At 55.9% G+C, this 14302-nt stretch overlaps 1 protein-coding gene across 2 annotated transcripts; it reads right to left on the bottom strand.

The window, feature by feature from the left end:
* Window positions 1–2286: 2286 nt before the first annotated feature.
* On the bottom strand, window positions 2287–14059 carry Cela1 (chymotrypsin like elastase 1). Of its 2 annotated transcripts, XM_021658798.2 has the most exons (8): window positions 13949–14059; window positions 13215–13297; window positions 11979–12079; window positions 11208–11333; window positions 10155–10291; window positions 8512–8657; window positions 3043–3192; window positions 2287–2527 (listed from the first exon to the last, which is right to left on the bottom strand). In XM_021658798.2, exons 1-8 carry the CDS (start codon window positions 13986–13988, stop codon window positions 2510–2512), a joined length of 801 nt encoding a protein of 266 aa, XP_021514473.1. In that variant the 5' UTR covers window positions 13989–14059; the 3' UTR covers window positions 2287–2509. The 2 variants fall into 2 exon arrangements, with proteins under 2 accessions (XP_021514473.1, XP_060244582.1); XM_060388599.1 differs by lacking the exons at window positions 2287–2527; window positions 3043–3192 and adding an exon at window positions 3233–3549.
* Between the last annotated feature and the right edge of the window lie 243 nt (window positions 14060–14302).

Below are 14302 nucleotides of genomic sequence, written 5' to 3'. Positions count from 1 at the left end.
GGGGCGGGAATACAGAGATAACAACTATGGTTTCTCCCGGAGCTAGGTCTTCCAATGAAGTTACCACTGACTGCTTAGCTGGATAGCTGGAAAGTATGGATGGACATTGGGTTTGGGGAGCCATTTATTCCAGAATCTTGGAGAGCTGGTAAAACCGCCTCAGGGAGAGAAAGAAGTCATAATCGGCCTCCCGTGGAAGAATGAAGAGGGAGGCCAGAGGCTGGCCACAAATTGCCGGCTACTGTTTTCCATTTCTTTCACCCAAATAGACACAGCACTCCATAGCAGGCACTGCAGTGCTTTAGGAAGCCAGGCAGGAAAGACAGCTCTGGCCTCAGGTCCTTAGTGTGGACGTAGATTGGCGATCGATCAGGTGACTGTACTGTAATTTGCTCAGTTCATTTGTAGAGACGGAGACAGGTGTTTCAAGCAATAGGTGCTTAGGGGATGGATGCTAGCTCTGGTGATGGCCTGGGAGAGGCAGGTTAGGACAATGGTGCTCCTATAGAGGAGCAGAGAAAGCCAGAGATTGTTGGTCTTGTTGAGGTGCTGGGAGAAGGTGGAAACGGCAGCCGGGGTGCCATTAGCAGAGGCCCGATGCCTGCCTCACTCAGGACTTCTCAGAACGTCAGCAGAGAGGCCCGACTGCCACAGGGGACTCCTGACTTTCTTATTCCGTGCTTGAGACAGGGCCTCACCTGCAGCCCACGCTGGCCTGGACTCAGCCTCCCGGGAGATGGATCCCGGGTGTGCACTGCTACGCCTGACTAAGAAACTCTGTTCGACACCATAATCTTGAGAGCTGGCACGGATGCTACGTCACCCAGTGTTAGCATAAGCAACCGCGAGAGTAAACTAAGCGGAAAAACCGGGTAAATGCTGGGCCTGGCTCAGTCGACACAGTGAGTTCTCAGCTAGACAGGGTTACATAGTATAGACCCTCAGAGAGGGAAGGAGGGAGAGGGAGGGGGAGGGAGGGAGAGGGAGGGGGAAGAGAGAGAAAGAGTGCACACACACAACTAACAACAAACTGTGCCCGTTTGGGACTGGACTGTGGCCCTGGCTTTAGCTAGTTTGCGTTTCTCATCCCTCAACCTCATAAAACCACCTAACAGTTTCCTTTGCCAAAAGAAATTCTTCCGCATAAGAAAAATAAGTAAACCAAATCACATATATGTTTTGATTTTTGAGCCCTGTTTGTTTTTTTTAAGATTTGTTTTATTTTTATGCGGAAGTCTGTCTGTTTTATATAAAAGTCCATGTTTTATATGGAAGTCTTCTGCCAGAAGAGGGTTTTGGACCCTGTGCTGCTGCAGCTGCAGGTGGTTGTGGGCCGCCTTGTGGGTGGGACCTGAATCTGGGGCGCTGGAAGAGCAGCAGGAGGCCTTAACTGCGGAGCCGTCTCTTCAGCCAGCTTTGTTTAATCTTTAAACTTGGTTGTGAATTACATCTTTTAAGCAATATAGCTTAGAGAGCAATAATCGTTATATGTTACATAAATATGTAGTCGGCCATGTTAAAGACACGAAGTGGGGCTGAGTGGAGACGCCACACCCACATTGGACCTGTATTGCTCCTGTCATGTGCTGTCGCCAAATGCCAGCACTAAGGTCTAAAGCTTGTGGCCCCAGCGTGTCTACTTGGTAAACTAAGTCCGCCTCACTGCCCTGAAATCCTTCCTTGCAAAGCCACGGATCCAGCTCTACCTTTGCGGAGGGTCCTCAGGGTGGGGGCCTTTGGTGCGGGGGACCTGCCTCAGCCAGTCTCCCTGCCCCTCACATCTGCCCTTTAGTGATTGCTGTGAAAAGCTGCTTCTCATCCTCCAGAACTTTCAGTTCCCCCTTGTTCCCCCTAGGCCACTCTTGACACACTGAGCCCTGACCCGGCATAGCACGGTTATCAGCTTCCCAGATGTGTGTGGTTTTGGAGACCGGATCCAGCTGTCTATTTTAGTCCCACTGTAAAGTGCCGATTCACGCTTAACTCCAGCCCTGAGAGGCCGCCTTTTCCTTTTTGGTCTCTGTCTTTCTCCCAGCTATTTCTTGTCTTTGTTTAGTTTCTTTCCTGCTCCCTGTCCTTCCGCCTCTGCTTCTACTCCCTTAGTCTGCTGGCTCTGGCCTAATCCGGTATCTCTAGGGCAGCCTGCCATCCAGGAGCTTGGAGTCAGCACTTTCTCTAAATACAGAGCAAGGGGAAGAACCAGGCCGTGGCTGTGGTGAAATCCATCTCAGGTCCTTCAACTCTATTTCCTGTAGGGGGCTTAATTATAAACACAAACACACAATATGATAATATATTCTGTTTTATTTGCCTTTCTGTTTCTGGCTCAATGGTCTCAGAATTGTTTTTCATTAACCCCTACCTTTGCTGCTACCACTGGGCACACCAGCAGCTCTTCTCTGCCCTCCCCCGACCCAGGGCCTCACACCTGTCAGACAGGTGCCTGGCCACTGAGTGCTGACCCCAGCCCTAGTCCATCTTGGAAAGGCCAGTGGACTCAGGAAAGCGCTCAGTTGTAGGCGATGACCTAAAGGGGGAAAGACAGGTTCGCAGTCGGTGACCTTGTCCACTTCCTTTTCCCTTTCCTCGAGGCTTCTAGTTGAGCATGGCAGTGCTGGGCCGCAGAAGGCAGGCTTCACGACAGCGTTAGCTGAACGCCCAGCGTGAGCAGGGGCAGCTCAGAAAATGGCTGTGAGCCAGGTTAGTGTGACAAGGCTCCGGAGTGTGTCTGATGGCCGGAAGGCACAGTGTGGCTTCACTCTGAACAGCCACCTGACCCTTCAGCACGGCATCTCTCACAAGTGGGAATGAGGAAGAGCTTAAGGGAGAGGTGGGTGTGGGGACGGAACTCTGTGCAGCTAGCCCTTCTTGGTGTGCTCCTGGGGTGGGGAGGGGAGGGGAGCTCTGCCTGGCTGTAAGGTCAGGAGAGGAGCCTCTTCCGAGGGAGGCGGGGAACTAGGGAAGACAATGGCTTCCCAGCCTGGATTTTCCTGCCTAACCCAGCCAGGGCCTGGATGGGCAGAGATCAACTCCAGGACTCACGTTATTCATCCAGGAGATGTATGCAGAGACGCGGGTGAAGACTGTGGGCTTCCTGGAGACGTTACAGCCCATACTGGACACGAAGCTGGTCACCCCATGGACAGAATACTGGCCATTCACCAGGCAGTGCAGGGGCCCTCCAGAATCACCCTGCCGGGAAGAGAGACCACTCATTTCCTTCCCACTGCATACACACACATACACACACACACACACACACACACACACACACACACACACAGATGCAGGGGCCTCCAGAATCACCCTGCCGGGGAGAGAGGCGGATTCCACAACTGCAGCTCACTCCTCCCCACTGTGCACCTGGGCGCGCGCACAGACAGACAGACAGACACACACACACAGATGCAGGGGCCTCCAGAATCACCCTGCTGGGGAGAGAGGCGGATTCCACAACTGCAGCTCACTCCTCCCCACTGTGCACCTGGGCGCGCGCACAGACAGACAGACAGACACACACACACAGATGCAGGGGCCTCCAGAATCACCCTGCTGGGGAGAGAGGCGGATTCCACAACTGCAGCTCACTCCTCCCCACTGTGCACCCATTTCCTTCCCACTGCGTACACACACACACACACACACACACACACAGAGAGTGAGAGAGAGAGAGAGAGAGAGAGAGAGAGAGAGAGAGAGAGAAGAGAAGGGAAATTAGATTTAAAGTTCTGAGCACCATTGTGGAAAGGAAAGGTCATAGTAAGACAATATCCCCCCTAGTGTGTGAGAGATTGAAGCCATAATCCAAGGCAGGACATGAATGAATGCTGTCAGGGGTGTGTGTGTGAGTGTGTGTGTGTGTGTGTGTGTGTGTAAAGGAAGGACAGACTTCCATTGTGTGGATGCAAAGGAAGTGGAACTCTGAACTGGATTTCACTGTGTCAGGGGTGGGTGGGGGTGGATGTGGGCAGGGGTGGGGAAGGGTGGGGGTGGGTGGGAGTGGGGTGAGGTGGATGGGGGCTGCAGTTTTACATCCCTGCTGCTCTTCCTGCATGGGGGTCAGAGGGCAACCTTCAGGAGTTGGCTCTCTCCTGTGTGTCCTGAGGCCTGAACTCAGGCTGTCAGCTATTGCTGAGCCAGTTTGCCAGCAGGCTAGAGTACTTGCTGGGGAGGCTAGAAACGGAGCCTGGGGCTTTTGTCACTTTTCTCCTCCCTCCCCCCTTCTCTAGACAGGGCCTCGTGGGGGCTGGAGAGATAACCCAGGAGTTAAGGCCGCCCACCTGGTGGCTTGTACCCTTAACGCTGGTTCCAGGAAATCTATGCCTTCTCTGGCCTCTGCAGGTGTGAGACCCAGGCACAGGACCCATACATACTTTTCCTTTAATTATTTTTTTTGAGGCCTGAGCTTGTTTTATTTGTAATTTTTCATAACGTGTATGTACGTGGGTGCCTGCGGAGCTGTGCAGGCCTGTAATCCTGCAATTTAGGGAACTGTGGGTTTGAGGCTAGTTTGAGTTACACAGTGATTCCAGACCAGTTTGAGCTACACAGAGAGTTTCTAATCAAAACGATTAGCGGAGAGTGGTGCTCTTCTGGGAGGGAGCGGTGCTGTGGCCAACACCAGCAGCAGCTTCAGCATCAATAGAGATTAGACTTAAAAAGAACAGGAGGCTGAGAGATCGCTCAGCCTGTGAGGTTAAAGGGTGAAGACCAGAATTTGATCCTCAGAACCCAGGTTAAAAACAATAAAAAAGCCCTGCATAGAACCACTCACTTGTAATCTCAGTGCTGGGGAGGGGCGGGGGTGGAGACAGGTGGATCCTGGGTCCCAGCTTATTTTGAGAATTACAGGATAGTGAGAGAGCTCGCCTCAAAAATAAAGGTGGACGGTGCCCGGAGAGCACCACTAAAACCCAGGCCACGGTGGCCACACCTGTGATCCCAGCACTCGGGAGGCAGAGGCAGGTGGAGCTCTGAGAGTCTGAGGCCAGCCTGGGCTACGAAGTGAGTCCAGGATAGCCAAGGATACATGTTGAGACCCTGTCTCGAAAAACAAAAACAAAAACAAAAAAAAAACAAACTTTTTTTAGTTCTGGCCACTATCCCCAGATACTCACACACACAGAAGATAAACACACACACACAGAAGATAAACACACACACACACACAGAAGATACACACACACACACAGAAGATAAACACACACACACTTGCACACACAGAAGATAAACACACACACTTGCACACACACACATACACACACACACACACACAGAAGATAAACACACAAAGAAGAACTGGGGAAAGTGACCAACAAAATCCAACTGGAGCCGATTCTTTAAGGAGCTCATTGCAACCCCACTTACCTAGGAAAGGATAATGTTTTCAGGTGAGTGTACTCAGACAAAGAAAGCTACACCTTCCTATCCAGCCCTAACAAATTAAGGGAGAAAACAGCTTTATCCTGCGTGTATGTGTTTGTCTGCATGTATGTCTGTTCACCATGTTTGCGTACAGAAGAGGGCGTCAGATCCCCTGGAACTGGAGTTAGGAAAGACTGAGCTGCCAGGCAACCATCATCTCTCCACCAGACCCCACCAATGCTTTGAGGCTATCTCAGAGCTAATGGAAGACGATGGTGTGTGTGCAACACTATTGCATTATGCTAACTGAGGAGACAGTGAGGCTGGAGAGGTGGGGGTGTGGCTGAAGACTTAGGTCAGAGGGGGCCGCTGGGAAAGAACGGAGCGCGAGGCATGGGCTGAAGCCAGGGAGACCCGCTGGATCCTGTCTGAGCAGAACAGGACTCAGGCCTCTGAAAGCCCCAAAGCCCACTATCCAGGGACCTCCGGTCAGAAAGGATTCAGAAACACATTCGGTTCAAAGACTTATCAATTTGGAGAAATAAAATCTCTTGTGTTTGAGAACAGGGGATTGTGAGTTAGGTCAGGAAGGCTGGACCCAAGTGACAGGTGTAGCTGGCTGCTGAAGATCTAGAGGGTGCTGTACCGTGCAGAAGTCTGTCTGTCTCTCTCTTAGGGCACCATTACCATTGTGATTATCATCATCATCATCATCACCGTCATCATCACCATCCTCACCACCAACATCATCATCCTTATCATCCTTATCATCATCATATTATTATTATTATCATTATTATTATTATTACTATTATTGTTGGTTTTTATTCTGAGACAGGGTCTTACTGTGTACCTCTGGCTGGCCTGGAATTCGCTATGTAGACCAGGCTGGCCTTGAACGGGGATGTCTACCTGCTTGTGCGTTCAAAATGCTGGGATTAAAGACACACATGGTCATGCCCAGAGTCATAGTGTTTAAGTTTTGACAATAAAAATTGCGAAAGCGGTGGCTGCTTTGCTCCCTGTGCTTCTTTGGGTTCACAAAATCCCTTTGATCCCTTCTGGGCTGTTCTAACCAGCCTGGCAGTCTCCTGCAGCTCTGCTTCCTTTTCCACAAAGCTGGGGCCCTGCAATCAAACTGCATTCCTGTGCCATTGCCAGTCAAGTAGAAAAGACAGCCTGGAACTGATCTGTTCCCTTTAACCAGGTCTACGAGAAAGAGGGAAGCGGACGCCAGTCTGGGAGGATAATCCTTTCCCCATTCACTTTAGTTATCCTAGGCTCGGGCAACCTTTGCGCCTTCATTTTCCGCACTCAAGTTGACTGCCTGGTTCATGAGTAACCAGAAGCAATAAAACAGAACACCTGCCAACTTGAGGCTGGCCGGCCGGCCGGCAAACCCGTCCACTTTCAGGAAACACCTCACCGCCAGTTAAAGCCAGCTCCCCCTGGGCTCTGGCTTCTAACTCTGTCTTCCTTACTGGGATCACGGGCCCTCCATTGTACCCCCTCCTCCCTCTCCAGGAGACCTTCTCTGTCTCTGGTCATCCTCCATTTTCTCCCCATTGAAGGTCCATCTTTCTATGCCGTCTGCCTCATACCCCAGACCGTGTCTGTCTATCTCCCTCATCCGAGGTTCTTGGAGAGTGAGCCACGTTCCCTGAGGAATATCTTTTTCTCCTTGTCAGTTGTGCGCCTGCCCTCACCATCTACAGATGTTCTTGCTATGACAAACAGCTGCCAAATTAGCTGCCTACAGCTCTCATCCATCTGTTGCAGCTCCGGTTACGGAATGGCCTGCGAGTCTTCCCTAGGTTTTGAGGACCCTCATTGCATGCTCTTCTCTTCTGTCTGCAGCTCTTTCTCAGTTCTGGACGAGCTTTCTGTCTTCCACCCAGCCCTGAAGAGTTCAAGCATTGTGTTCTTGTAGGCCTTCCCAACGCCCCACTCCTCTCTCACTCTCCCGCAGCTTCTCCTCGGGGTGAAGGGTCACGCTTATTCTCAAGGGCATCTCACCTGCCTCTCTCCCAAGCTCTATTTTATTTTATTCTGTTCTCAAGATGGGATCTCGTGTACGCCGGCCTGGCCTTCAGCTGGCTTTGTAGCCCAAGATGAGCCTCTGTCCTCTACCTCCCTAGGAGTTATAGGCACGCTCCGCTATTTCGTGACACTGATGGAACCCAGAGCTTGATGCCTGTGCTCCATGCCCACCAGCTGAAATACTGTCCTTTTCATTAAAAAAAAAAAAAAAAAAATCTCCAAAGGTTATAACCATAACCAGTAGCCCACAGGCCATACAGATCCAGGCGGCAGGCTGGACGCGGCTGAGGAGCCTCTGCTCTCAGCTCCGTCCCAGCGGGAGGGAAAGCCCGGTCAGTGTCTGGGTGCTCTAGGCCCGATGCTCTTCTCCATGCTGCTCCCTTCTTCAGGGTGACTCTTCCTTTTTCCCCTGGCTCACTCTCCTTACCCTTCACGGCTCCCTGGGGTCCCACTGTCTCCTCCAGGAAGGTGACCCTTTCCTGACTCTAGCACAGCGAGGTCTTGACTATCCGGGCACACTGCTCTTGCTAACCCTCCGTGTGTCCCCAGCACCCAGCACAGTTCCCTGCCTGTGAAAGAGAACAGCGCGCCGAGACCCGTCATGTGGTTTCCTGTGGGTTCATCTGGTCCGAACAGAGAAGCCTCTGTACTGTGGGAGAGAGATGGTAAGAGAGTCTCGCACGGGTCCCGCTGCTCGCACTGGTGCCCCTGCCAGCGCCAGGGTAAAGGGCAGCAGTGGAAAAGCATGGAAGAGGGCTAACGGGACCGAAACCCCCTCCACACAGTTGACTACCGGTATCCCCACAGCGTCCACGAAAAGAGCCTCTGAAGAACACAAGTAACTTCTAAAGAACACACACACACGTAAACACAGGCGTGTTAGGCCACACAGAGCTTCTGAGGCGCGGCCACTGAGCGAGGCATTTCCATGTTCCTGGCACCCCGCGTGTCCCCGTCCCCGCCGCACACACCCTGAGGCCGCGGGGCTCACCTGGCACCCCGCGCGGACCCCGTCCCCGCCGCACACACCCTGAGGCCGCGGGGCTCACCTGGCACCCCGAGCGGACCCCGTCCCCGCCGCACACACCCTGAGGCCGCGGGGCTCACCTGGCACCCCGAGCGGACCCCGTCCCCGCCGGCACACACCATGCTCCTCTTCACGGTGGAGCCCCAGTAGGAGGAGCTGGAGCAGATGCTGTAATCCACGCTGGGCAGGTAGGCCTGCTGCAGGGTCTGGGACAGCTGCCCGTTGGCTGCGCGGACACCACACTGGAGGTCAGCGCAGGGAAGAGCCCTTCCCCATCCCCCGAAACCTGCCCGAGACCTGGAGACCTAAACTTGGCCAGCTGCCCTCGGCCTGCTGTGGTCTCCTCTGCAGGCGGGACCACAGGTTGGCTGCTCCCAGGCGCTAACCCTAACTCCCAGGCCTGCCTTTGCTTGCTCCCACCCTGGATAACAGCTAAGTGATGGCAGAGCGTCCACAGCCTTCTGCTCGTCCTGCTCTTACACAGGAAGCCCCACCAGACAGCAGAGCAAAGGGGGCACTGTAGAAACCCACCCCCACCCGTCATCCCTCCCACCTCCCTTCCTTGTCCTTTTTTGGGGGATGGAGCCTCATTAGCTCAGGCTAGCCACAAACTCCCAGTCCCCCTGCTTCAGCCTCTCAAGCAGCCAGTACCTTATTCCCCTTCCTCTCCTCCTGCTCCTCCTCCTCTTCTTAAGACAGAGTCTCACTATGTAGCCATAGCTGTCCTGGAACCCACTGTATAGCACACACTGGCCTTGAACTCACAGAGCTCCACCTACTTCAGCCCCCTGAGAGCTGGATCAGAGGACTAAGCCAATGTCAGCTTCCCTCTGCTTCCTAAGAGTTTACGGTGGTTGGAGAGATGGCTCCGTGATTGAGGGCCCTTCCTGCTCTTGCAGAGGACCTGAGCTCATCTCCTAGCACCCATCTGGGCAAACACTCTCCTGAACTCTACAAGCCCTGTGTTTCATGCATGTGTAGTCACATACATGTACATTCATACATGTGCAGGCACATACATGTACCTATAGTTAAAAGAAATACAAATGAATCACTTGAAGAATGAGCGTGGCATAGCTTTCCTTTGTCTGGCTCTTCTGAGTCCTCACAGCCTTAGCATGTGGTGCCATTTCTGCAGATCATCACAGTCCGCTCCTGTGGTGGGACCACCGTGCTACCACACACACTGAGAGCTGGATTACCAGCCTGTGTCTGCCCTGGCTTTCAAAAGACTCTGCTCACAGCAAGGCCCCACTCCTCTCCAGAAGCCCAAACCCTGCCTGTGGCTGCCGGGTTCTCAGGTTGCCCCTTCCTAGCCCTGCCTGCTCACAGCCCTCCCAGCTCTCCCGCCTGAGGCCATTCCCTGAGGAGGAGAGGAGGGCAGGGACCTGCAACTCCACCTCCAGCCTCCAGGTCTCTGCTCAGCCCGTGGAGGTCAGCACCCACTTCCTGACGTATAAAGTATGGGCCAGCACAAAATCCTCTCCCTGATAAGGTTTCCTTTTCCTTTTCTCTTCAGCCCTGAGAGCCTGTGAACCCGAGATTCGACGTTCTCACGGCCTCTTCTTCCTCATGTGTCAGCGATGCGCTCTGCCGTTCGCCTAGGCTGTTGGTGCCTGGCTACAAACGCCTAGGCCACAGAAGGAGCTGCCCCGGACAGCCAGCCACTCCACCCAAGCTCGGGCGTGTGCGTGCGCGCGCGCTGGGAGTGAGGCCCGCTTACTTCTGGTTTTCCCCCAGCCTGTGATGTAGCAGGGAGTGTTGTTGGGCAGGGTGGTCCCTTCCTGGGGCAGCACACCCAGCTGGACGTAGTTATTGAGTGTGACACTCCGGGCCAAGCGCAGCAGGGCGATGTCATAGCTGCAGGAGGAAAGAAGACGGCTCAGACCCTCTCAGGCCTGCGGTTCCACACTCGTGCTGGATCGGCACCCGCTCAGGCCTGCGGTTCAGCACCCGCTCAGGCCTGCGGTTCAGCGCCCGCTCAGGCCTGCGGTTCCACACTCGTGCTGGATCGGCACCGCTCAGGCCTGCGGTTCAGCACCCGCTCAGGCCTGCGGTTCAGAGCCCTCTCAGGCCTGCGGTTCAGCACCCGCTCAGGCCTGCGGTCCCGCACACTGGAGCTGCAGGGCGTTAGATGAACGACAGCAGCACCTGCTGGTCGCGTGCCGGAACTGCAGGCTGGCTCCGCTCCGCTCCGTGGGTGGAGACCCGCCAGGACCGGAAGAAGCGCAGGCGGCAGAGCTACGTGGGTGACAGCGACTCTGAACTCCTGATCCGCCTCTCAAGTGCTGGGCCTGCAGGACTGCCCCGCTGAGGGCTGCTCCCTGACGACCATCTTAAGATCGCCCCTCCAAAACTTTACAACCCGCTTTAAGACTAGGTGTGGGGAAGGGTGGACTACCCGCCCGGGACCCCGGCACTTGAGGCGGGATGGCGACCTCTGCTACCTGAGGCCAGCCTGAGTTACCCAACACCCAACCCGAACCCGAACACCGCCCCCAGGGAAACGGAGACAGTGAAACAGGAAAGGCCCCGCGGGATGCGGACCCATCCACGCGAGACAAACCCGGAAGCCCTTCCGGCACTCTCAGGCCCTCCCAGGTCCGTGTGCTCCGGTCCTGGGTGCGAATCCAGCACCCGTCCTTCTGCGCGGCACGGGGCCCTCCTCAACACGGCCAGGATTCGAACGCCACAGAGGACGTCTCAGGCAATCCTCTGGCCCGCACCGGACCCGGGGCCGGCAGTCCACCCCGCAGCCCCGCCCCGCCCCGCCTACCCCGCAGCCACGTTGTTCTTGTTCCAGCTCGGGTGCACCACGATCTTCTGCACGCTCACGTACTGCTCCGTGCCGTCGTTCTGGCTCAGGTTGTGATCTCCCACCACCACTCGGAACGTCATCTGGCTGCAGAGAGACGGGAGCCTGAAGGGGGTCCGGCCCCGCGGGAGGGACGCGGCTACCCGAGGGGCGCCGGAGGCCGCGAGGGACCCCGCGAGCGTCGGGGCACCCGAGGGCAGCAGCCGGTGGCCGCGGGGAGTGCCATCGGCCGCGCATTTGCAGGGCGTCAGGCTCGCGGCGGAGGTGGACTAGACGGTGCGCGGGGCACCTGGCTTTGAGGAAAAGAGAAAATGAGCCCAGCGGCTCCGCGCGCGCGCGCGCGCGCACACAGGCGCGCCCACACACGCGTGCACACACACACGCGCGCACACACACGCGTGCGCACACAGGAGCGCCCACACACGCGTGCACACACACACGCGCGCACACACACGCGCGCACACACACGCGTGCGCACACAGGCGCGCCCACACACGCGTGCACACACACACAGGCGCGCACACACAGGCGTGCACACACACACACACACACACACGCGTGCACACACAGGCGCGTGCACACATGCGTGCACATACACACACACACACACACACGCGCGCGCGCGCACACACGCGTGCACACACACACAGGCGCGCACACAACCTGTACCCTCTCTGTGCTGTTCCCCCAGCGACACCCAGGGCCCCCTGGCGAGGGCTGGGGGAGCCTCACCTGTCCACGCAGTGGGCGGCCGTCATCACCCAGTTGCGGCGCACGAGGGTCCCTCCGCACGTGTGGTACCATGACCCCCCGGACAGGTACTGCAGCGAGATCTAGGTGGGAGGAAGAAAGCGGGGCTGGGTCGGGGTCCTGCCAAAACTCCTGACGTCTTGCAAAACGGTCTCTTTCCTGCAGGCATGGCCCAGCAAGCCCACCTCCCCTGGCCGGCAGTGGACGGCGGATCTCTGAGTTCGAGGCCAGCCTGGTCCGCCCACCGGGTCCAGGACAGCCAGGGCTACACAGAGAAACCCTGTCTTGAAAAACACACGAGAAATACCCTGGCCTCTCACCGCAAACGACCATGGGATACTCTTTCTTTTCAGACCAGTGTGGGTTTTCCCATGTTATACGGTAGATCTGGGCTCACTCTGCTGTGAGCTGAATTTCACTGTAATTGCAGAGTCCTGCGCGCGAGCCTGTCCACAGCTGGCGTGCCAGCCTTACGCGTTCACATCTGCAGAGTCAGCCCGACTGCCCTGGCAAGGATGTGGCGACCTAAGCCCCCGTGCACGTGGTTAGGGAGTGTGGAGCCTCTTGGGTCCACCGGGCACATAGGCTGTGACTAGGTCACACAGGCCATCCCAGGAATAGCAAATGCGGTTTGCGGGGCGAGGAGGTAACTCAGAGGAGGAGTGCTTGCAGGGCGTGACCCAGGTCCTGGGTTCAAGTCCTCACACCACAGAAAGAAGGAACAAAGTCGGACGCCCAGATGAAGTCACTTGCTGTGCAAACCTGACAGCCTGAGTGTGAATCCTCAAGGCCTGTGTGAACAACTGGTTTGTTGTTCTCAGCACTGGGGAGGCCGAGGGGTTGGCACCAGCGTGAGGTACGCAGCACGGTGGCAGGAACACGAGGCCGTGCCACAAACATGGCGGAAGGCTAGAAACCGTTCGTGCCGTGGCACTCCTGCACCTCTCTGTGTCTGTCTGTCTGTCTGTCTGTCTCCCTCTCTCTCACACATGCCCACGTGTTTGAGCACATGCCCAGGAGACTGGCATATAAATTCACTCCCTCCAGTGTCTCCCACTCAGTCCAACCTCAGTCTGGTCCCACACACCTTTACACTCCAGAATTGGACAGCAAGTGAGCTGCTAAAAACACATACACATGTGAATGCTTTTTTTTTTGGGGGGGGGGTTTACACAGCATGTCTTGTTGGGGTGAGAGCCTGGGCGGGGGAACACCCACCTGAGACGGCCAAGCGTTCCTCTGGACCTCAGTCCCTCCGACCACCCGCGCATTAGTTTCTGGAAAGTCCTGGGCGCTGTGTCCTTTGTGGGTGGAAGAAAAGTGAGTGATGACTAAGCGTAGGGTCAGCCAGGCCGGGGGTGGGGAGCGGCGGCTCTGCTGTGAAGACTGTTAGCTTGGTCTGCAGATTCTCAGCTCTCCCCGACATGCCAGGGGGCCCAGCCCAGACTTGTCTGAGCCCCTCTGGCCTCCTTTGGAAACAGCTCAGGGCGCCTTCTGCTTCTTTGGGGCGTCCAAGCGCTCTGCCTTGTCATGAAGACCTATGTCAAACCGCCAGGCGAGGGTCCCACTGGCGCCTAGGCCCCTCCCTGGCTCGAGGTCACCTCCTGTCCCCAGGAAACCCTTCCTGTCCTTTGGCAGGATTCTCCAGGAGCCGTGGACAGCAGTGCACACCCAGTCAGGCACCTTCTGGGGGCGTCTCGAAGCCAAGAGGGTTTTGGGGAGCTCCCAAGGGTGTCTTTCTGCCCCTTGGTGCAGGAACCCGCCACCGGGCAGGTGCTGCAAGGACCGCTGGTGCTCCTCCTGCCTGTTTTTTTCCTCCAGGAGGGAAAGGCTTTTGCTAGGCCCAGCTTCCCACCTTCCTCTGAGACAGAGAGCCAGCCCAGGCTTAGAGACTCTGACCCTCACTGCTCAGGTCCCCCTCCCTCAGAACTCAGGCCGGGTGATCCGCTTACCACACAGGACCAGGGAGGCAAACAGCAGGAGACGCAGCATTGCGGAGACAGAGTAGACCACTGTCCCCTTGCCATGGAGCGAAGCCTCTTTATACTCCTCTTATCAGCAGCTTTGCTGACCTTCCTCCTGCCAGCTGGGCAGGGCTGTGGGTAGAAGGCAGGGAAAAGCACAGGTGCCACGAAGTTCAAATGAAAACATCTCAAGTCAACTCATTTATCTGTTATTCAAAGACAGGACAAGGTTGGTGCTCAGCTAACCTGAGTTGACAGAGTTAGCCTCAGTTGAGAAGCATCCAGCAAACCCTCAGAGGACCAATGAGATGGCCGGGAGGGTGGAGGCCTTTGCCACCAAGC

The sequence above is a fragment of the Meriones unguiculatus genome, chromosome 8 (assembly GCF_030254825.1).
Source record: "Meriones unguiculatus strain TT.TT164.6M chromosome 8, Bangor_MerUng_6.1, whole genome shotgun sequence".
Classification (NCBI taxonomy): domain Eukaryota; kingdom Metazoa; phylum Chordata; class Mammalia; order Rodentia; family Muridae; genus Meriones; species Meriones unguiculatus.
This window is presented reverse-complemented; position numbering and strand designations above follow the sequence as displayed.